The sequence below is a fragment of the Bufo bufo genome, chromosome 6 (assembly GCF_905171765.1).
Source record: "Bufo bufo chromosome 6, aBufBuf1.1, whole genome shotgun sequence".
NCBI classification, from domain to species: Eukaryota; Metazoa; Chordata; class Amphibia; order Anura; family Bufonidae; genus Bufo; species Bufo bufo.
In genome coordinates this window covers 164,728,429-164,752,235 of record NC_053394.1, presented here as the reverse complement: position 1 = coordinate 164,752,235, position 23,807 = coordinate 164,728,429, and the positions used below count along the sequence as shown (strand labels likewise).

The following is a 23,807-nucleotide window of genomic DNA, read 5'->3' as shown; positions in this document are numbered from 1 at the left end:
GTGGGACCAACTATGCCACTATACCATTCCGCTCAGCACTGTCCGAGAAATGCCTCATGACTGTGGATGCCACATACAGTTTTTGTTATATGACGTTCCTCTGTTACAGGACGCACTAAAATTCAACTTTCGATCTTTTTTGAATTGGTATCAACAAAGGCTGAAGACCCCTGAACTGAGCAGTCTGAAGCGGACACACTATACGCCACAGAGGCTTGTGTGCCCTCTGTAATCAACTTTATTTATACAAAACAACCACATTAATAGAATAAAAGAATATAACACATAACATAAGCAACAGATCATCCTGGATCTAGCATTTCCAGACCTCTACATGTAAAATCTAGGCACAAGAAGGAACAACATGGGGTCCCGTCACAGGGTGGAGATCTCGGCATAGGACGTGTGCAGAAGATTCAGCATATTTTTATAGACTGGATTGGACTGGACCAGAGTGAGCTTCTTCAGAAATAATTTAGGGTTTTCCAGCTTCTTGGCTTGATCCTGGAAATAAATGAGCAGCTCATTGAAGAGGAGAAGCAAAAAACCTTCATGGAACATAATTAAAATGTGCCTTCTCCTGTCCCCCTAGATATTTGTCTTGCTGAATGTTTTAGGATCTTTAACCAAACTCATTACACATATTGGTATAATTATCAGAGGAGCATGTATTTTCTAAATAATTCACTCATGTCAACCACATGAAAACAGAGCAATGTTGTCACTGCTGCATATCAGCAGCTTGGTTGCTCAGTGGTTAACATTGGTTTCTAGGTTTTCCCTATGTTAGTGTGGGTTTCCTCCCACAGAAAAAGGGCAGCACACATATCCATTGACTTTAATGCATGCATTTACACATCAGTGGTTGCAGCCAGTATGGCTCCAGATACCTGTGACAACCTACTAGGACCTTACTGAGTAACTCCTAGCCCGTCTAGCTGCTGTCCATGCTGCACACGGCAGTTAGGCTCCATTCACACGTCCGTAACGTGTTTTGCGGATCCGCAAAACACTGACAGCGGCAATGTGCGTTCCGCATTTTGCGAACCGCACATTGCCGACACTAATAGAATATGCCTATTCTTGTCCGCAATTGCTATTGCTTGTTCGCAAGTTCTATTTTTTTCGGGATCGGAAATGGCTAAAACAGGCGTAGAAAATGGTAATTGAGACGGACCTACCGGCCGGTCCCCTTCCACGCCATGCCCACAATTTTACACCTGGTGTGAGCGGAGAAAAGTCACAGATAACAGCTGTGCTGCCATCTGCACCTGAAGTACTCCTCTTTTTTTTTTTAGTACAATAAATGACCCCCTTTATCTCTACAGGTTCCACTCCTGTTTTTGGCTTACAAATACTAACCACATGTTCTACTCTGGTCTTTCTCAGAAGTAACAAAGTCCACATACTTGCAACGTTGGAGCATCAAAGGTGCCTGGTGGAAGCTGCAGGGGGTCTTTAGTTGATATCATTTCATCCTGTAAATGAGACATAAGGTGATAAAAACTTAAGTACCTGACCAGGCAATTTACCCCCATCCTGAACAAGCACATTTTTATATTTTTTCAGTACATGCGCCTTAGAAAGCTATATATTTTTTTCCTTTCGGTTATATAAATAACTAGCAGAAGGACCCAGCACCGGTATATTTCATCTATTTCATTTAATGTTTGTGTGTGTTAGAAGATATCGACAGTATCCACTATAACAGCGACATCTACAGTAGCCCGCCCCTTTAACAGTGACCTCCACAGCAGCCTCCCCTTTATTAGCGAGCTCCACAGTACCCCGTCTCCTTAACAGTGATTTACACAACACCCCGCCCCCTTAACAGTGGCCTCTACAGCAATCTGCCCCTTAACACTGACCTCCATAGCAGACCGTCCCCTTAACTGTGACCTTCACAGCAGCCTGCCCCTAGGGTGGCCAGAGGTCCGGTTTTAGGGCGGACAGTTCAGCTTTCAGACTCCCTGTCCTCTTTTTGGCGCAGGGCCTGGACGGACACAGGGATGTTCTTTTGAACAGCTCACTCTCAGACAGCAGCACTGTGCTGTCTGAGCATGAGCTGCAGGGAGAAAGTCACCATCCCTCCCACTCCTGCAGCTAACAGAAGTTGATTTTTATCTATTTTTTTTTTTTTTTAAATCCCCGCCGCCTGCGGAGCGGGAGGGGGCATGGCCTAACTGGGTTGGGGACATGGCTTAGTGAGACCGGGGGCTGGGTTTTTAAGTCCGTGTGAGTTTCTATTGGCTGATAAGGGTCTTGTGACCAGGCTTCTATTGGCTAATGCTTTTTTGGGAATATCTCAGGAACCTTCCCGGACACCTGATGTACCTGTGTGCCAAATTTCGCGATTGTAAATGCGCCGATGCGGATTCCTTTAGCGGACATACATACATACATACACACACACATACACTCAGCTTTATATATTAGATTTTTGTGCTTTTCTTCAGCGATGCATGGTGCTTTATTCTTATGTTATTTTAGTATTTTTTTGCTGTTATTTTGTATAAAAATGTAAATAAGAATGGGAAAAACTGTCAGTTGTTCACACTTTATTATTTTTTGTTTCCCGTTTCCATCGGTCATTTCAATATATGGGATGTATTGGTTATGGTGGTGGGGTTAGAAGCTGCGGTACAGCGTGGTGGATTTTTATATATTTTTTAATGTTGCACTTTGTGCCGCCCTTAACGTCATACAAGACCGCTGGGGGACATTTAACTTTAAATTTTGTTCTTGTTGATTTCTCCAGTAACTGGGACTGACATAGTAGCTCCAGTCAGAGGAGGAATATAGCCCCCAGAGAGGTTGTATATATTGCTGTACAACCTTACTGCAGAGCTGATCTGGGTCTGCTAAGACCCAGCTAGCAACGCAGACTCCTGTCCCCCAGTGATCACATGACCTGTCAGACCGGAGCAGAAAGCATTGTCTCTTCCTGATCTCTATTATCAGTGATCGTTCCTGACTTCTCTAGGGGGAGTTTGAATGGACACTGGTTAGGGTGCATACAGACACAGTTTAGCCCACATTGCAGTTGTGTCACTACCGCCTTGTGTGGCCCTATAAGTCGTGTAAATAATGGGTGCTCTGCCATGCATTGTCAATAGGGCTAGAAAAGATATAGTGGGATGCCTTAACCAACAATGAAATAATGAATTATTGAGCAAAGCCAAAAAGGTATGTAGGTAAGTAAATAGAAAAATAATGAGAGTAACCTTCTAGTCTGCTCAGATATCAGTCTAGGAATTTTATGATTTTTATTTTTTAAATTTCTTTCAGGATTCACATTACTGTAACAAGTGGCCGAATAGCTGAAGATTCTAAGATCAAGCATCTATGAGCTCTCCTTTTCCACTTATTTTTATGAACGGTACATACCAGGGATTGGGAAGTTTCTGGTGTTTGTTGCTTCAAGATCTCAAACTTTCCCTCTAAAGCCACTGTAGACTCTTCTATCTTCTCAGCCATCTCCACAGCTTCTTCTATTTCATGCTATGAAAAAAGCAAACGTTATACAATGGGCAGTTTCAACCACTTCTGCCCACACAAGGTCCACCCGGGTGTTAAAAAAAAAAAAGCTGAATGGAGTGGACAAGGGTTCTTGAAAGAAGCAGTCACCAAGTTTCTGGTGTTCCTCAAAAAAAAGTTAATGGGGCTGTAGTGTACGTGTTGATAAATTGTCACTCGCAATTAAATGGATAATAAAAAATGAAAAAAATCATAAAGTGTGATACTTACATTCAGTGACTCCAAAGTACCTTCGTACTCCTCCATCTTACGCTGCTCCTCCAGCACATCTCTGGCCAGGTTTTTCAACTTGCCTAGTTTAGTTGCAGGGACTTTTATGTCTTTACAGATCTGAAGAAGCCTAAAACAACCATCAAACACTGAACCATTAATCCCAGCAAGAGTTTATAACAGATCCTGCACCATGTTCATACATATGTTCTAGGGTCTTCAAAAAGTAATGACATTTGAGAGTTCTACCTAAAACATGAAGTCTACAATGATTCCCCAGGAACACTGCATCCCAAGCAGATCTCCAGGGCTGTTTCCCAGAGCTGGCCGCCATATTCAACTTTTCTTGCTCTAGTCTAGCAACACTAGATACTACAAGCTGTAGTTTCACAAGTGCTGGACAGTTGCAGACCACCACATTGCAGAAAGTATGGCCAGTAGTAGAACAACCCCCACAGCAGCCATAATGAATGCTCCAGGCCCATGGGGCACCATTTTGTGTATACATCCCAGCTCTTTATGAAACAAACCCTATAAGCACTGCAGACTGCCTAAGAGGAGTTATGCTAAATACATTTGGAAAGATCACTTGACCATTCAACTATTATGCACACAATTTATACTTGTCTGTGTTAAAGGGGTTGTCCCATTTCGACCCCTGCAAAGCAAGCCACACGTGTTGCGCCATTTTTTTTGTATAGCTCCCATGCACTGCTATGGGAGTTACGGAAACAGCAGAGCGTTTCGGTGGCCACCCCAAGCAGGTGCTATCTGTAGGTTATGCCCATCCTGACCATGGAAGGCCTATATGTGACAACTCAATTTACTCAGAAAAACACAGGACATCCAAAAATATGATGTAGGGTCTGAATAATCCCCATAGTGACCATAGCAAATGTAGCAGCCACCAGTAACTGCTAGCATCCCTTATCCCCGACAGATGACAGTAGGACTCCTGAGATACATCAAGGGGAAGTTACTAGAAATGTGATAAAGGAGGCCGAGATTTACCTTTGCTTGAGACTAGAGAGCTGGACTTGTACAGGTTCAAAGGCTGCCATTTTTTTCCTGCTCAATACTGACCTAGGACACAAAAAAGTAATTATTTTTAAAGGCACTGCTAATATAGTATCTATACAAAAAAATATAATAACTATCGGAACTAGGTTTACAAACCATGGGTAGTACAGTACAAGATTTTAGTAATGAGCGGTAGTCACTGCCCCACCCCTTTGACTGACTGAAAGCACGCCCAGTATACTAGTGTTTCATGTTTGCACAAATCTGGGGCAGAAGAGCATCTTATAATATACGATTTTTGTCTGACCGATTCCTACAGGTTTCAGCTGAAACTGCTTGAAAACTCAGCTTGTTCTACTAACACATTGCACGCTATGATGAGTGATTGATTAACCCCTGTGACGCTGTAATCTTTTTAAGAATTTTGAAATTGGAGGCATACAGAAGTCAAGCAGAGCTCCTTAGGAGTTTCCCCGTCTCAGATTTGTGCATGCTGACAGATCACACCGCTTACCGCTCTACTTTCACTGAAAGCCATGAACTTCCAATCATAAATGGAGGACTTTGTTCAGATCTGCATTCCGGTTCCAGACTGACCCCACTGACTCACAATGGGGTCTGCAGCTTCTGTTGTTTTGATGGGAAAAATAGCACAGAATGCAGCACTATTCTTCCCGTCAAATATGACAGAATTGGCAGCAAGGGTTCAAAATGAACAACGCCTTACAGCATATCGGATTTGAAGTTATGCTCTTTGGGTCCCATACAACTAACACACAGTCTGCTGATCTACTTTACACAACAGGATAAAAATAGAGGTCTCTACATTACAGTACTTTTTCGGGGACTTTTTTGCATTTTATTCCATTTAAGGATTCCCATTTAACATCTGTATGGCAGTACAGTATCCTCTGTGATGCAGGCTGCGGTTAATGCGGCACATAGTATGCCCTAACAGCAGGCTAAGGGAACAGACAGCGTGAGGGTCTTTTCTAGGTCTTCTTGTCGGACTGTAAAGCGGCTTCTAGCTCCTTTGATATTGCTGCAGTCATAGAATAATACTAGACAGATCACCAGTTACTGTGAGATCTTGTGCTGGTAAATTTTAATTGCTACACTAATGACTATGCTATAAATCTAATCTTAACAACTCTCCATTATTCAAAGCCGGCAGATCTTACAAGATTTCGGAACTTACTGACTGCATCTATTTGCACAATAGGTGTGCACCTTCTGCTTTTTTTAGCTTGTAATATTTATATTATTTTTATTGGGCTAATTATTGACTATCCCCCGGTCATACAGAAGGTCCTCTTTCAGACATGACATTTATAACTTACAGCATACTCGCTTGTGTGTATACCTTAGGCATTCAGTTGCAACAAACTTCCAGCACCAGCCACCATCCAGTTAAAAGCTTCTTTTTATCGCCATATTCTTAAAACATACACATGTAAAGCAACACGCGGTAAATCCAGTTTGAGTTTCAGTGGAGCGCCTTAAACATAACCTGACAGTTCCTAGTTATAACCCCCGTTTAAATCACCCAGGGCCCCTTACATATGTCAGTGACCCAGGTGGGGGTGGAGATGATGAGGTGTCAGAGGAGGAATGATGTCCTGCTCTGGGCTGCTTATGCGAAGGTCTGCCCCTAAGCTCTTCAGGAGGGTGCGGACTGCGCAGGTGGGGAATATTCAACCAAACGACCCATGAGGGAGAGGGTGGATTGGGATATTTTCCATAGGTCCTCCACTGCCGGGATAAGGCACGGGCCCAGTCTGGTTCCTTACGGTCAGGGTGGTCATGCGGTTGCGTAGGCTCGGGGGGCAGAACCTGTCTGGGCGCACAGCATGCAGAGCATACGGAGTCTGGCTGGCCGCGAGGGAACTTAATTTTGCATTTAGTGCATGCATAATAAGTGGTGGCTGGTGGCATGCAAGGGTCGCTAGTGGGTTCGGACATGGCTGCAACCAATCCCAATACTGGTCTCAAGGCTGGAGAGGGGTGTAACCGTCCTACCAGCTTGCAGGGGATTGCAGGTCCTGTGTTCCCAGCAGAAGCGTGAGCTGAGTGAGGCAGGCTAAATCAGCGCGGGGAATGCAAAGGATCCTCCCACGGAGCCGCGGCGGGAAACCTAGCCCCGCCCCTTGCATCATAGAGGTAGGCGCCGAATTGCGGCCTACAATTCTGGGAAAGCGGCGGCCTAAATTAGCCACCCGCAGCGCACTTCCGGTCGACCGGGGAACAAAGGGACCCAGAGCAGTGGGAACGGCCGCTGACCCCCAGCGGCCCGGGGAACGCGCCTGGAGCGAGTGCGACCCGAATCGCGGGTAGACTTGAAAGAAGCTGGGGCCCAAGGTAGTGAGGTGGCCGGCCTGCCTAACGGTGGCACCAGGGGAAAAGCGGGGGCCCCTTTAAGTGTTTCCCTGTGGTGCATTAAAGTGTACAATATAAGAAAAGGAAAGAACAGTTGGTGGAGTGCCTATGGTCAAGAGTCGGTGAGGGAGTGGCACCAAGATAAGATGGTGAACACCTCTATATAACTGTAGTGAGTGCCCCTAAATACCATGAGCTGGTCAGTGGAGACTAGCTGCTAGGATGTCTCCCATAGTCTACAAAAAGACAGCAGATTCTGCCTCCTCTCTTACTCACAAGCATCATATAGGACATTATAGAGAAGCACAGAGCAGTATATATTTGAATAACGCACTTGTGTGAGATATAACATCTAACGCAGCCTCTGTCTCTCTCAACTCTCTTTTGATGAAAGAACAGTGACCATTTAAGGTTAGATCATACACACGGTTTTAAGGTCTATGGTCATATATAACAGTCCACTGTACAGTATAGGACATTCATATAGCAATATAACTTACAACACGGCGGTGTTAATACAACTCTCTACGTGCTGAATAATTTCCGCGTGAAGGGGGCATGCGTTTTTCCCTTTTTTCAGCCGCATCGCCTTCTTTTCAGAACTCCGACCTGCATATAGATCACACGGTGTTAGAGATCACAGTAAATACATAATCTGAGGAGTCATATAAATAAAGCTGCCACCTACGTTGTCTTTTCCTAGACGTCACTTCATCTGAGCTTTGCTTCTTACGTTTTCTGACCTGTGAACAGAGGATACACTTCAGTGAATTGTTGACATTTATTAATGCCTCCGGTGTAGCAGGATGCAGGCGTCCTCCTGTTTAGCATGGACTGTGCGTATGACTACTGGGACAACACAACAGAAATGAAAACTGACCACCGACAATGGGTGAAGGGGGCAGCAAATCAGCATGACATGTGCTATACCGCAGAACCCCTCTGCTAGGCGTCAAACAGATATCAGACAAAAAGGGGAGGGCTGGGCAAAGAAAACATTTGTGCTTTTTATTATATACATAAACCATTGTACTGGGCCATCAGGTGCATATACTGGGCTGCTGTAGTTCCGTCCATACGACCCGCAGAGATCAGCCTCAGGCCATTCTTATCATCGTACAAGCAATAATCTGCCGCCGATCGGGTAACGGGATCGCTGGTGCAGTTATCTAAATCATCGTTTGCCGGCAGCAGATCATGCTAAACAGCCTCTGCTGCCGGTAAACAATGATTCTGTTCAAAACTTGGGATTAATACTGTACGGAGATCCATCTCCACACAGTGAGAATGTATGGGCTCCGATGAGCCGAAGTTGGTTCATCGGAACCGAAACAGAGTTTGAACAAGCAAACTGAAAAAATGGCGTGGTATTACACAGGCAGGAAGTGCTCAAACCCATATGCAGTTGTGCATGTATATACAGGGGAGCAGATCCTGCACTTGTGGCCCGTTGCTAATGGCGATCCCCAGCAAAAATGCATACAGTGGAAGATGCCTGCAGCGGACCACAAGTACCACAATAAACATCCTACACAAGATAGCAATTATGTGGATGTGATAAACAATATAATAATATTTGCAAAGACAGGTGCACTCTGCGGTCTTACTAAGCCCTCAAACTGATGTTAAAATTGAGAGATTAGCCAACATATCCTACTATTATTATTATTTATTATTAAAGCGCCATTCATTCCATAGCGCTGTACATATGATAAGCGGTGCATATACATAATACAGACAATTGCACTAATCATAAACAAGACGAGTTACAAACTGGTACAGAAGGAGAGAGGGCCCTGCCTGTGAGGGCTTACAATCTACATTTTATGGGAGAAGGACACAGTAGGTGAGGGTAAAGTTGGTCATGGCGGTATAGAGGCAGCGGGGTCACTGGTTGTAGGCTTGTCTGAAGAGGTGGGTTTTCAGGTTTCTTTTGAAGGATTCCAATGTAGGTGAGAGTCTGACATGTTGGGGTAGCGAGTTCCAGAGTGTGGGGGATGCGCGGGAGAAATCTTGGAGGCGATTGTGGGAAGAGGTGATAAGAGGAGAGGAGAGAAGGAGGTCTTGTGAGGATCAGAGATTGCGTGTGGGGATGTATCGGGAAAGTAGCTCAGAGATGTAGGGAGGGGACAGGTTATGGACGGCCTTGTATGTATTTGTTAGTACTTTGAAGTGAATTCGCTGGGCAATGGGGAGCCAGTGAAGGGATTGGCAAAGGGGAGAGGCAGAGGAGTAATAGGGGGAGAGGTGGATTAGTCGGGCAGCAGAGTTGAGGATAGATTGGAGGGGTGAGAGAGTGCTAGATGGAAGGCCACAGAGGAAAATGTTGCAGTAGTCTAGGCGGGAGATGATGATGGCATGTACAAGAATTTTCACAGATTCAAAGTTAAGGAAAGCACGGATGCGGGAGATGTTTTTGAGTTGGAGGCGGCAGGTGGTGGAAAGAGCTTGGATTTGCGGTCGGAAGGAAAGTGCAGAATCCAAGGTCACTCCAAGGCAGCGGACTTTGTTGACCGGGGAGAGTGTGCAGCCATTGATCATGATAGATAGGTCTGTTGAGGGGGTTGAACAAGATGGGGGAAAGATTATGAATTCTGTCTTATCCATGTTAAGTTTTAGAAAGCGAGAGGCGAAGAAGGATGATACTATGGAGGACATGTCTGAGCCCGAGCACCGCGCCAAGGTTTCTCAAGTAGCTCGGGTCCTAACACTCACCTACCTGTGCCGTATGGGCAATACCAGGGGCCAGTGGGCGGATAACAGGAGCGTAAGAACCCGAGCTACTTGAGAAACCTTGGCGCGGTGCTCGGGCTCAGACATGTCCTCCATAGTAGGATATGTTGGCTAATCTCTCAATTTTAACATCAGTTTGAGGGCTTAGTAAGACCGTAGAGTGCACCTGTCTTTGCAAATATTATATCGAAACAGAGTTTGGTTTCACCTAAAAAATCGGTTACCGAAGTTATTCAACAAAGTCACGCGCAACTTCCAAATAACTTACTTTGGCTCATCAGAGCCCATACATTTTAATACTATACGGAGACTGATCTCTGTACACTATTAGGCCTCATGCACACTATTAGGCCTCATGTTTTTCTCGGCCTCCGTTCCGTGTTTTTTTTGCGGATAGGATGGGGACCTATTCATTTCAATGGGTCAGCAAAAAAATGCTGATAGTTCATCCGTTTGTGTTCCGCGTCTGTTGTCCGTGCTTCCCTTCAGCAAAAAAAATTGTGCATGTCCTACTTTTTTTACATTTGCGGACAAGGATAGGCATTTATTACAAGGGATCTGCTGAAAAAAACGGATCCTCCCAAAAAAACGGATGCTGCATCAGTTTTTTTTGCGGACGCAAAAAACAACTGTCGTGTGCATAAAGCTTTAATCCGAAGTTTTGAACGAAGTGACTTTGGATGTAACACAGTTCACACGTGTATAAAATTAGCCCCGAATCCAAGCTGATTTTTACACCTCAAGATTACACACGTTTTTTATAAAGTATTTTTCAGGCAGATTTTTTCTATAGTACTTTTCCCACAAGCGTTTTTTGGTGTGTTTACACATGAAAAAATGCATAAAGAAAACGTGCATATGTGCACATCTCAAATGGTGTTTTTTTTATTCTGCTTACTATTAAATTTGAATGAGAAAATTAGCGCTGATTCTGCCCCAAAATAGGACATGCTGCATCTTTACACGTGTAAAAAAGAAGCAAGTGCTGTTTCCCAATGAAATGAATGGTAGGCTGTTTGGAGGCATTTTTGGAGCAGATTTTGAGGCAGAAATCCAAAACACTCAGTGTGAACTGACCCTTAAGGAGACAGGGTGTGCTGGGACAGGGTGTGCCCGCACTGCTCCCTGATATATGAGCAGGACAATACAGTCATTATAGATTAAATATACACTGCTCAAAAAAATAAAGGGAACACTTAAACAACACAATGTAACTCCAAGTCAATCACACTTCTGTGAAATCAAACTGTCCACTTAGGAAGCAACACTGAGTGACAATCAATTTCACATGCTGTTGTGAAAATGGGATAGACAACAGGTGGAAATTATAGGCAATTACCAAGACACCCCCAATAAAGGAGTGGTTCTGCAGGTGGTGACCACAGACCACTTCTCAGTTCCTATGCTTCCTGGCTGATGTTTTGGTCACTTTTGAATGCTGGCGGTGCTTTCACTCTAGTGGTAGCATGAGACGCAGTCTACAACCCACACAAGTGGCTCAGATAGTGCAGCTTATCCAGGATGGCACATCAATGCGAGCTGTGGCAAGAAGGTTTGCTGTGTCTGTCAGCGTAGTGTCCAGAGCATGGAGGCGCTACCAGGAGACAGGCCAGTACATCAGGAGACGTGGAGGAGGCCGTAGGAGGGCAACAACCCAGCAGCAGGACCGCTACCTCCGCCTTTGTGCAAGGAGGAACAGGAGGAGCACTGCCAGAGCCCTGCAAAATGATCTCCAGCAGGCCACAAATGTGCATGTGTCTGCTCAAACGGTCAGAAACAGACTCCATGAGGGTGATATGAGGGCCCGACGTCCACAGGTAGGGGTTGTGCTTACAGCCCAACACCGTGCAGGACGTTTGGCATTTGCCAGAGAACACCAAGATTGGCAAATTCGCCACTGGCGCCCTGTGCTCTTCACAGATGAAAGCAGGTTCACACTGAGCACATGTGACAGACGTGACAGAGTCTGAAGACGCCGTGGAGAACGTTCTGCTGCCTGCAACATCCTCCAGCATGACCGGTTTGGCATTGGGTCAGTAATGGTGTGTTGTGGCATTTCTTTGGAGGGCCGCACAGCCCTCCATGTGCTCGGCAGAGGTAGCCTGACTGCCATTAGGTACCGAGATGAGATCCTCAGACCCCTTGTGAGACCATATGCTGGTGCGGTTGGCCCTGGGTTCCTCCTAATGCAAGACAATGCTAAACCTCATGTGGCTAAAGTGTGTCAGCAGTTCCTGCAAGATGAAGGCATTGATGCTATGGACTGGCCCGCCCGTTCCCCAGACCTGAATCCAATTGAGCACATCTGGGACATCATGTCTTGCTCTATCCACCAACGTCACGTTGCACCACAGACTGTCCAGGATTTGGCAGATGCTTTAGTCCAGGTCTGGGAGGAGATCCCTCAGGAGACCGTCCGCCACCTCATCAGGTGCATGAACAGGCGTTGTAGGGAGGTCATACAGGCACGTGGAGGCCACACACACTACTGAGCCTCATTTTGACTTGTTTTAAGGACATTACATCAAAGTTGGATCAGCCTGTAGTGTGTTTTTCTACTTTAATTTTGAGTGTGACTCCAAATCCAGACCTCCATGGGTTGAAAAATTTGATTTCCATTTTTAATTTTTGTGTGATTTTGTTGTCAGCACATTCAACTATGTAAAGAACAAAGTATTTCAGAAGAATATTTAATTAATTAAGATCTAGGATGTGTTATTTTTGTGTTCCCTTTATTTTTTTTGAGCAGTGTATATTAATACAGAAATAAGTATCTTTCCTTTCTTCCTGCTCAGTGACCAGTGCTGTCAGTGCCCTCTGCCCACGTACTGCTGCCAAGAGCGATGCCTGTGTGAGTGGTAAGCGCTCACTACAGGCAATACAAGGAAGCACAGAGAAGCTTCTCTACTGTGGAGTTTGTTTGTCATCCCCATGTTTGCGTGGGTTTCCTCCGGTTTTCTACCACACTCCAAAGACATACTGATAGGGAACTTAGATTGTGAGCCCCATTGGGTATAGCTTGATGCTTATATCTGTAAAGTGCTGTGGAATATGTCAGCGCTATATAAGTGCATAAAATAAATAAAAATACTGCTATAAGTGATAATTATATACGGTACTCATCCTACTGAGAGTCTATATAATGGAGGGTGGTTAAACCTTGTAAATAAAGTATACGGTGCAGTGAAGAAAGGCAATGTCACCTATTATTCCATCTCTGTCATAATGAATAGATCCTGACCAAGATGGCAGAGTAGTGGTGATCCCGTAGAAATGAATGGGATCGCTGTGCGAGTCGCAAGAAATCAAGCAGTGTCACGCAACCCTAAAGGGGTATTCCCATCTAGGACATCGATGACCTATTGCTAGGATATGCCATTAATATGGAACCTGCACCTATCTATGAAGTGAACAGAGAGCAGACGCGCAAGCGTGACCACACTCCATTCACAGCTATGGGGGTCCCGAAAATAGCTGAGCCCTGGCTCAACTATTTCCGGCATTCCGATAGTGGTTAACTGCAAGGTGGCCACACTTGCACACTGCATTTTACATTTACCGCTATCGGACTCCCAGACTAGCCGAGCGTGCTAGTCCTAAAACTGTGGATGTTGGGAATTACCGTAATTGCTTGGGGTAGGGCATTCCAGCGAACTGGTGCAGCTCGGGAGAAATCTCAGAGACAGGAGTGAACTCTGAGGAGCCTCGACAGCAAGAGGAGAAGTAGAGGCAGCAAATGATACACAGAAAGAGCGGCCAGAGAGATAGAAAGAAAACCAAGAGTGAGCAGTGTCCTTAGGCCAATAAATTGGGGCATACCAAGCAGGAGCTGGTGGTCTACAGTCTCAAACGCAGCAGGGATATCCAGAAGAATGAGTAGAGAGTAGTTACCATTGCATTCAGTTGTCAGGTTTGGCAAGGACAATTTCTGTATAGTGTAGAAACCAGATTGTAAGGGGCCAAGGAGAGAGTTATCTGATAGAGTGCATGAGGCGAGAGTAGATCAGGTGTTCCAGAAGTTTAGAGATGAAGGGGATATTAGAGGCAGGTCTGCAGTGATTTTCTTTTTCTGTGACTAGGCCAAATGTAGAAACTGAAACAGAGGAGGTGGGGGAGGGAAGTGAAATTGATGATGCTTGGAGACAAGAAGATAAATTTATACCAAATGTTTTCAAGGAGGAGACGGGAGTGTTTTTTTTATTATTCGATCTTGACGAGATAAGAAGTTAAATAGTTCTGTTTAGTAAAGTGGAGGGTGAAGTTATAGGTTCATACCATTAAAGTATAAGGCCCCTTTCACACGGGCGTTGCGGGAAAATGTGCGGGTGCGTTATGGGAACACCCGCGATTTTTCAGCGCGAGTGCAAAACATTGTAATGCGTTTTGCACTTGCGTGAGAAAAATCGCGCATGTTTGGTACTTAAACCCGAACTTCTTCACAGAAGTTCGGGCTTTGGATCCGTGTTCTGTAGATTGTATTATTTTCCCTTATAACATGGTTATAAGGGAAAATAATAGCATTCTGAATACAGACTGCATAGTAAAATAGCGCTGGAGGGGTTAAAAATAAATAATAATTTAACTCACCTTAATCCACTTGACCACGGAGCCCGGCTTCTCCTTCTGTCTCCTTCCTTCAGGACCTGGGTAAAGGACCTGTGGTGACGTCACTCCGGTCATCACATGATCTTTTACCATGGTGATAAATCATGTGATGACCGGAGTGACGTCACCACAGGTCCTTTACCCAGGTCCTGAAGAAAGGAGACAGAAGGAGATGCCGGCTCCGCGGTCAAGTGGATTAAGGTGAGTTAAATTATTTTTTATTAACCCCTCCAGCGCTATTTTACTATGCATTCTGTATTCAGAATGCTATTATTTTCCCTTATAACAATGTTATAACAATGTTATAAGGGGAAATAATAAAGATCGGGTCTCCATCCTGATCGTCTCCTAGCAACCGTGCGTGAAAATCGCACCGCATCCTCACTTGCTTGCGGCTGCTTGCGATTTTCACGCAACCCCATTCACTTCTATGGGGCCTGCGTTGCGTGAAAAACGCTGAATATAGAGCATGCTCAAGTGATGCGTGAAAATCATCGCTCATGTGAACAGCCCCATAGAAATGAATGGGTCGGTATTTAGTGCGGGTGCAATGCGTTCAACTCACGCATCGCATCCGCGCGGAATACTCGCCCGTGTGAAAGGGGCCTAAGGGAGGAAATCTTCTGGTGTATGGGATTTTCACCACAGACGTTCAGCGCTCCTGGAGCATCGCTGAAGAAAGCGAGTTTAAGGTGTGCCAGGGTTGCTTTCTTCTGGGTTCGGAGTATAGTGGGCGCTACTTCATCACTGTAGTAAGTCTGCAGCCAGAACAAGACAGGAGAGAGAAGAGATTGGGGACAACGATAACTGCAGAGTGTCTACAAGTTTGTTAGGGTCAATGGCATGCAGATTTCTAAATGGGCATTCAGTAGGAGTGTACTGGGATCGATGAGGAATTGCAACAGTGAAGGAAAGAAGGTTGTGGTCAGAGAGTGGGAGAGGAGAGTTAGTGAAGTCAGAAACTGAGCAGAGCCAGAGGACGGCCAAGCCAAGCACGTTACCATCTTTACGCGCCTGAGAAAGTTGTACCATCAATGTTCCAGATGGGCCAACTCCTTTAAGGTTTTGGCAAATAACCAGATCACAGGATCTGTTTACAGCTAGTGTGAATGGAGCTCTGCTTTGATTGGGCCGGCACATACTGCCTAGAATCCATCTCCTGCCTCTTCAGAGGGTCAGACTGCTGCTCTCTCGTGTACAGCTCTGTTTGGCCAGATTGGCTGCTATGAAAAAACACAAGCCCAACAGCAAGACATAGGAAGCTGGTTTCTAGTATAGGGATAAAGTGATTACAGGACATGTAACTGATCCACATGTGCCGTGACAGGGGAGATCCTGAAGTGAACGATAACCCAGTAATCTTACAGCAGGCCGGTATACTGGAGCATGCTGTAGAATAACGGACATGACTTACACTGGTATCGCTGCTCGGCTTAGCAGTTTTCACAAATGTCACTTTGGTGCCTTGTCTTTTAGGAGCCATCTTTTTCCCTGGACCCAAACTGTGGGAACATACACAGAAATCATATTTAGCTTTATAGGTAAGCAAAATGTCTCATCACAAGCAGTGCCAGGACATCAAAACCACTGCCAACCCACTCTCCTTTATAAAGTCTCAGACAGCGAGATCCTCTGTATAAATAATGCAAGCCAGCGTTTCCCCTACAGAATGTGCCAGCCAGCAGTGCCCCTATAAACAATGCCAGCCATCAGTGCCCCCCTATAACCAATGCAGCCAGCAAAGTCCCCTATAAACAGCGCAGCAGCCAGCAATGTCCCCCTATAAACAGTGCCAGTCAGCAAAGTCCCCTATAAACAGCGCAGCAGCCAGCAATGTCCCCCTATAAACAGTGCCAGTCAGCAAAGTTCCCTATAAACAGCGCAGCAGACAGCAATGTCCCCCTATAAACAGCGCAGCGGCCAGCAATGTCCCCCTATAAACAGCGCAGCGGCCAGCAATGTCCCCCTATAAACAGCGCAGCGGCCAGCAATGTCCCCCTATAAACAGCGCAGCGGCCAGCAATGTCCTCCTATAAACAGCGCAGCGGCCAGCAATGTCCCCCTATAAACAGCGCAGCGGCCAGCAATGTCCCCCTATAAACAGCGCAGCAGCCAGCAATGTCCCCCTATAAACAGCGCAGCAGCCAGCAAAGTCCCCCTATAAACAGCGCAGCAGCCAGCAAAGTCCCCCGATAAACAGCGCAGCAGCCAGCAAAGTCCCCCTATAAACAGCGCAGCAGCCAGCAAAGTCCCCCTATAAACAGCGTAGCAGCCAGCAATGTCCCCCTATAAACAGCGCAGCAGCCAGCAATGTCCCCCTATAAACAGCGCAGCAGCCAGCAATGTCCCCCTATAAACAATGCCAGTCAGCAATGTCCCCCTATAAACAGCGCAGCAGCCAGCAATGTCCCCCTATAAACAGCGCAGCAGCCAGCAATGTCCCCCTATAAACAATGCCAGTCAGCAATGTCCCCCTATAAACAATGCCAGTCAGCAATGTCCCCCTATAAACAGCGCAGCAGCCAGCAATGTCCCCCTATAAACAGCGCAGCAGCCAGCAATGTCCCCCTATAAACAGCGCAGCAGCCAGCAATGTCCCCCTATAAACAATGCCAGTCAGCAATGTCCCCCTATAAACAGCGCAGCAGCCAGCAATGTCCCCCTATAAACAGCGCAGCAGCCAGCAATGTCCCCCTATAAACAATGCCAGTCAGCAATGTCCCCCTATAAACAATGCCAGTCAGCAATGTCCCCCTATAAACAGCGCAGCAGCCAGCAATGTCCCCCTATAAACAGCGCAGCAGCCAGCAATGTCCCCCTATAAACAGCGCAGCAGCCAGCAATGTCCCCCTATAAACAGCGCAGCAGCCAGCAAAGTCCCCCTATAAACAGCGCAGCGGCCAGCAAAGTCCCCCGATAAACAGCGCAGCAGCCAGCAAAGTCCCCCTATAAACAGCGCAGCAGCCAGCAAAGTCCCCCTATAAACAGCGCAGCAGCCAGCAAAGTCCCCCTATAAACAGCGCAGCAGCCAGCAAAGTCCCCCTATAAACAGCGTAGCAGCCAGCAATGTCCCCCTATAAACAATGCCAGTCAGCAATGTCCCCCTATAAACAATGCCAGTCAGCAATGTCCCCCTATAAACAGCGCAGCAGCCAGCAATGTCCCCCTATAAACAGCGCAGAAGCCAGCAAAGTCCCCCTATAAACAGCGCAGCGGCCAGCAATGTCCCCCTATAAACAGCGCAGCAGCCAGCAAAGTCCCCCTATAAACAGCGCAGCGGCCAGCAAAGTCCCCCGATAAACAGCGCAGCGGCCAGCAAAGTCCCCCTATAAACAGCGCAGCAGCCAGCAAAGTCCCCCTATAAACAGCGCAGCAGCCAGCAAAGTCCCCCTATAAACAGCGCAGCAGCCAGCAAAGTCCCCCTATAAACAGCGTAGCAGCCAGCAATGTCCCCCTATAAACAGCGCAGCAGCCAGCAATGTCCCCCTATAAACAGCGCAGCAGCCAGCAATGTCCCCCTATAAACAATGCCAGTCAGCAATGTCCCCCTATAAACAGCGCAGCAGCCAGCAATGTCCCCCTATAAACAGCGCAGCAGCCAGCAATGTCCCCCTATAAACAATGCCAGTCAGCAATGTCCCCCTATAAACAGCGCCAGACAGCAATGTCCCCCTATAAACAATGCCAGTCAGCAATGTCCCCCTATAAACAGTAGAGCAGCCAGCAATGTCCCCCTATAAACAGTAGAGCAGCCAGCAATGTCCCCCTATAAACAGTGCCAGACAGCAATGTCCCCCTATAAACAGTGCCAGTCAGCAATGTCCCCCTATAAACAGCGCAGCAGCCAGCAATGTCCCCCTATAAACAGCGCAGCAGCCAGCAATGTCCCCCTATAAACAATGCCAGTCAGCAATGTCCCCCTATAAACAGTGCAGCAGCCAGCAAAGTCCCCCTATAACCAATGCCAGACAGCAATGTCCCCCTATAAACAATGCCAGTCAGCAATGTCCCCCTATAAACAGTAGAGCAGCCAGCAATGTCCCCCTATAAACAGTAGAGCAGCCAGCAATGTCCCCCTATAAACAGTGCCAGACAGCAATGTCCCCCTATAAACAGTGCCAGACAGCAATGTCCCCCTATAAACAGTGCCAGACAGCAATGTCCCCCTATAAACAGCGCAGCAGCCAGCAATGTCCCCCTATAAACAGCGCAGCAGCCAGCAATGTCCCCCTATAAACAGCGCAGCGGACAGCAATGTCCCCCTATAAACAGCGCAGCGGACAGCAATGTCCCCCTATAAACAGCGCAGCAGCCAGCAATGTCCCCCTATAAACAGTGCCAGACAGCAATGTCCCCCTATAAACAGCGCAGCAGCCAGCAAAGTCCCCCTATAAACAGCGCAGCAACCAGCAATGTCCCCCTATAAACAGCGCCAGACAGCAATGTCCCCCTATAAACAGTGCCAGCCAGCAATGTCCCCCTATAAACAGCGCAGCAGCCAGCAAAGTCCCCCTATAAACAGCGCAGCAACCAGCAATGTCCCCCTATAAACAGCGCCAGACAGCAATGTCCCCCTATAAACAGTGCCAGCCAGCAATGTCCCCCTATAAACAGTGCAGCAGCCAGCAATGTCCCCCTATAAACAGTGCAGCAGCCAGCAATGTCCCCCTATAAACAGTGCAGCAGCCAGCAATGTCCCCCTATAAACAGTGCCAGACAGCGATGTCCCCCTATAAACAGTGACAGCCAGCATTATCGCAGGCAGGGGGCCCCCATATACGGTGTTAGCATTCTCTTACATACACTGTCAGAATGCCCTCCCCTACATTCACCATCACCCACCGTTAGGGGTCCCTATAAACTGTAATAGACTCCTGAAATCCCCCCCCCCCCCCCCAGATAATATATTAGGGGGCGGGGGTCAGTACAGTTCCGGTATTAGTTCCCGGTACAGCACCGGCGGTCACTCACAAGGCACACGTGATCTCACATCTCTCCGGGTGTACTTGAGGCGCGAAGAGTCATGTGACCCTCTTCGGTCATGTGACTTCTCTGCTGCGTTTCTGATTGTGGCGTGAGGCGGCATTACGTCTCCTCACGTTATCCCTGTACTACTCCACTTCGTGGCGTGGAGGTTATATGTGGTGGTACATTACTGGCATGTTTCCTGCCGGTGGCACTGACGTGCAGTGCTGCCACCCTGTGCCCCCTCAGCCAGGAATAGGGCTTTATTGCTGTAGCACACACAGCTGCCAGGACACAAAACCCGAATTATATAAAATGGTATCGGGTAGATACCTGGCACAAAAATGGTCTTCCTGTAGAGTACTATATCCACAACGTACAGTACTGCCCCATACACAGGGTGTGAGTGTAGCTGAAGAAATGATCAGGAATAGTGACCTAGGGACGCTTCGTTCTAATACTGTACGGAGATCAGTCTCCATACAGTATTAGAATGTATGGGCTCCGATGAGCCGAAGTTAGTTATTCGTGAAGTCGCGCCTGACTGTTGAATAACTTAGGTAATTGATTTTTAAAGTGGAAAACCACTTTAAAACTTGAAACCGTACTCGGGTTCTGTTCCTACTGGTACCTCAGAACCAAAGCAGAGTTCGGTTTTAAGGTGGTTTTCCACTTTAAAAATCAATTACCTAAGTTATTCAACAAAGTCAGGCAACTTCACAAATAACTAACTTCGGCTCATCGGAGCCCATACATTCTAATACTCACAGAGACGGATCTCCGTACAGTATTAATCCGAAGTTATTAACATCAGAAGCTCGCTTCGCTCATCACTAATCAGGAATGAAAGGCGTAGGTGTTATAGAAATGATCCTCCTGCAGTTTAGCAAGAGCAGGTCAGGTCCTGAGGGCAAGATAGAAGCAGTCTCTTCCACTTCTCTTTTCTAGGATCACGGTTACACAGCGCTCTATGTAGTCAGTAGGCAATGCGTCCTCTGGGTACAGCAGAGCTGCTGGTTCTTAGCACACCCAGATCAGCACTACCGGTGTATAATCCCCCTAAGGAGGCTGTATATTTCCTGGAAATGGAGCTCCTACGGATGCCCCAATTAGGGTACAGCCACGTTTACAGTAGCAGGAAAGTGAATGAAATATAAAAAATCTGTGTAGAGAGTCCACAATCAAATTCCTAAGTTCTCCCTGTATATTTCTCATATCTTTCTTGCAGGGTTGCACCTAGCCTTTCTGCTGACTGAGACAAAAATAGTCTCAGCCTTACCCTCCATGCCAATTCTCAGCCTTACCCTACAAAACACACAGGGGGTCATTTATCAATAATGGCGTAATTTGCGCCAAAAACATACTAACATTACAAATGAAAAGTGATTTGTTTCACCTCATATATCAAAAGGAGCACGCCACTTTTAAAATGTGACTTTTTAAAATATCAACTTGAGTATCCGCCTATTTCTCTTCATTTGCGACATTTTAACACCAATAGCACTTTTTAAAACTGAAATACGCCATTTCCGCCACCCCTTTCCAGACCACACTTGCAACTTTTGAAACATATTTGTGACATTTCCAGTGGTAAATTGTGACTTTTGTCTCAGACTTAGGATGTTTATGTCATTGTTTTGTTTTTGTTGAATGGCAATTTACTGACAAAAGTGCCACCAATAGTAATACTGTATTTTTCGCCCCATAATACGCACTCCCCCCCCCCCCCCAAAAGTGGGGGGAAAATGCCCCTGCGTCTTATGGGGCGAATGCTTCCATTTTACATTGCAGTCTGCGATGTATGAGCGGGGAGAGAGGAGGGGCTGGAGTCCGGAACTAGGGGCGGGGCCCGGAGCAGTCACTGTACTCTTATACCGGGCCCCGCGCTCACCGCAGTATTTCTAGACATTAATCCTTAGGCCTCATGCACACGACCGTATTTTTTTGCGGTCCGCAAAACGGGGTTCCGTTTTCCCGTGATCCGTGACCGTTTTTTCGTCCGTGGGTCTTCCTTGATTTTTGGAGGATCCACGGACATGAAAAAAAAGTCGTTTTGGTGTCCGCCTGGCCGTGCGGAGCCAAACGGATCCGTCCTGAATTACAATGCAAGTCAATGGGGACGGATCCGTTTGACGTTGACACAATATGGTGCAATTTCAAACGGATCCGTCCCCCATTGACTTTCAATGTAAAGTCAGGAGTTAATATACCATCGGATCGGAGTTTTCTCCAATCCGATGGTATATTTTAACTTGAAGCGTCCCCATCACCATGGGAACGCCTCTATGTTAGAATATACTGTCGGATTTGAGTTACATCGTGAAACTCAAATCCGACAGTATATTCTAACACAGAGGCGTTCCCATGGTGATGGGGACGCTTCAGGTTAGAATATACTAAAAGAACTGTGTACATGACTGCCCCCTGCTGCCTGGCAGGTGCTGCCAGGCAGTAGGGGGCAGCCCCCCCCCTGTAGTTAACACATTGGTGGCCGGCCCCCGCCCTCCCCTGTAGTTAACTCATTGGTGGCCAGTTGGCCTCCCCCTCCCCTGTAGTTAACTCATTGGTGGCCAGTGCGGCCGGCCCCCTCCCTCCCCTGTAGTTAACTCGTTGGTGGGCAGTGGGCCCCCCTCTCCCTTCCCATGTAGTTAACTCGTTGGTGGCCAGTGGGCCTTCTCCCCTCCCTCCCCCTCCTAATTAAAATATCCCCCCTATCATTGGTGGCAGCGGAGTGTACCGATCGGAGTCCCAGTTTAATCGCTGGGGCTCCGATCGGTAACCATGGCAACCAGGACGCTACTGCAGTCCCGGTTGCCATGGTTACTTAGCAATTTGTAGAACCATTATACTTACCTGCGAGCTGCGATCTCTGCGTCCGGCCGGGAGCTCCTCCTACTGGTAAGTGACAGGTCCGGCCGGGAGCTCCTCCTACTGGTAAGTGACATGACATGAGTTAGATCGTGAAACCTCATTTCCGACAGTATATTCTAACACAGAGGCGTTCCCATGGTGATGGGGACGCTTCTAGTTAGAATATACTACAAACTGTGTACATGACTGCCCCCTGCTGCCTAGCAGCATCCGATCTCTTACAGGGGGCCGTGATCAGCACAATTAACCCCTCAGGTGCCGCACCTGAAGGGGTTAATTGTACTATCATATCCCCCTGTAAGAGATCAGGGCTGCCAGGCAGCAGGGGGCAGCCCCCCCCCCCCTTCCCCAGTTTGAATATCATTGGTGGCCAGTGCGGCCCCCCCCAATCTATTGTAATAATTCGTTGGTGGCACAGTGTGCGCCCCCCCCCTTCCTCCCTCTATTGTAATAAATCGTTGGTGGCACAGTGTGCGCCCCCCCATCGGCCCCCCCTCCCTCTATAGCATTAACAACATTGGTGGCCAGTGTGCGGACTCCCATCTCCCCCCCCCCCCCTCCCGATCATTGGTGGCAGCGGGTTACTAGCAATAGTACAATAGTAAAAGATTCATACTTACCTGGGAGCTGCGATGTCTGTGTCCGGCCGGGAGCTCCTCCTACTGGTAAGTGACAGTTCATTTAGCAATGCGCCGCACAGACCTGTCACTTACCAGTAGGTGGAGCTCCCGGCCGGACACGAACATCGCAGCAGCAGCCAGCAGCAGGTAAGTATGAATCTTCTACTATTGTACTATTGCTAAGTAACCATGGCAACCAGGACTGTAGTAGCGTCCTGGTTGCCATGGTTACCGATCGGAGCCCCAGCGATTAAACTGGGACTCCGATCGGAACTCCGCTGCCACCAATGATGGGGGGGGGGAGATGGGAGGCCGCACACTGGCCACCAATGTTGTTAATGCTATAGAGGGAGGGGGGGGGGCAATGGGGGGCGCACACTGTGCCACCAACGAATTATTACAATAGAGGGAGGGGGGGGGCCGCACTGGCCACCAACCTATTAGCAGGGGGCAGTCTTGTACACAGTTTGTAGTGTATTCTAACTAGAAGCGTCCCCATCACCATGGGAACGCTTCTGTGTTAGAATATACTGTCGGATCTGAGTTTTCACGAAGTGAAAACTTAGATCTGAAAAAGCTTTTATGCAGACGGATCTTTGGATCCGTCTGTATGAAAGTAACCTACGGCCACGGATCACGGACACGGATGCCAATCTTGTGTGCATCCGTGTTCTTTCACGGACCCATTGACTTGAATGGGTCCGTGAACCGTTGTCCGTCAAAAAAATAGGACAGGTCATATTTTTTTGACAGACAGGATACACGGATCATGGTCTCGGCTGCAAAACGGTGCATTTTCCGATTTTTCCACGGACCCATTGAAAGTCAATGGGTCCGCGGAAAACGGCACAACGGCCACGGATGCACACA

The 23,807-nt window shown here is 47.2% G+C and overlaps 1 protein-coding gene across 1 annotated transcript; it reads right to left on the bottom strand.

Annotated features, from left to right (window-relative positions):
- Nucleotides 1-213: 213 nt before the first annotated feature.
- Nucleotides 214-19,307, bottom strand: LOC121005263. The gene is made up of 9 exons (XM_040437889.1): nt 19,285-19,307; nt 15,896-15,983; nt 7,832-7,886; nt 7,644-7,752; nt 4,759-4,830; nt 3,748-3,877; nt 3,388-3,501; nt 1,410-1,478; nt 214-504 (listed from the first exon to the last, which is right to left on the bottom strand). Exons 2-9 carry the CDS (start codon nt 15,962-15,964, stop codon nt 376-378), a joined length of 747 nt encoding a protein of 248 aa, XP_040293823.1. The 5' UTR covers nt 15,965-15,983; nt 19,285-19,307; the 3' UTR covers nt 214-375.
- Between the last annotated feature and the right edge of the window lie 4,500 nt (nt 19,308-23,807).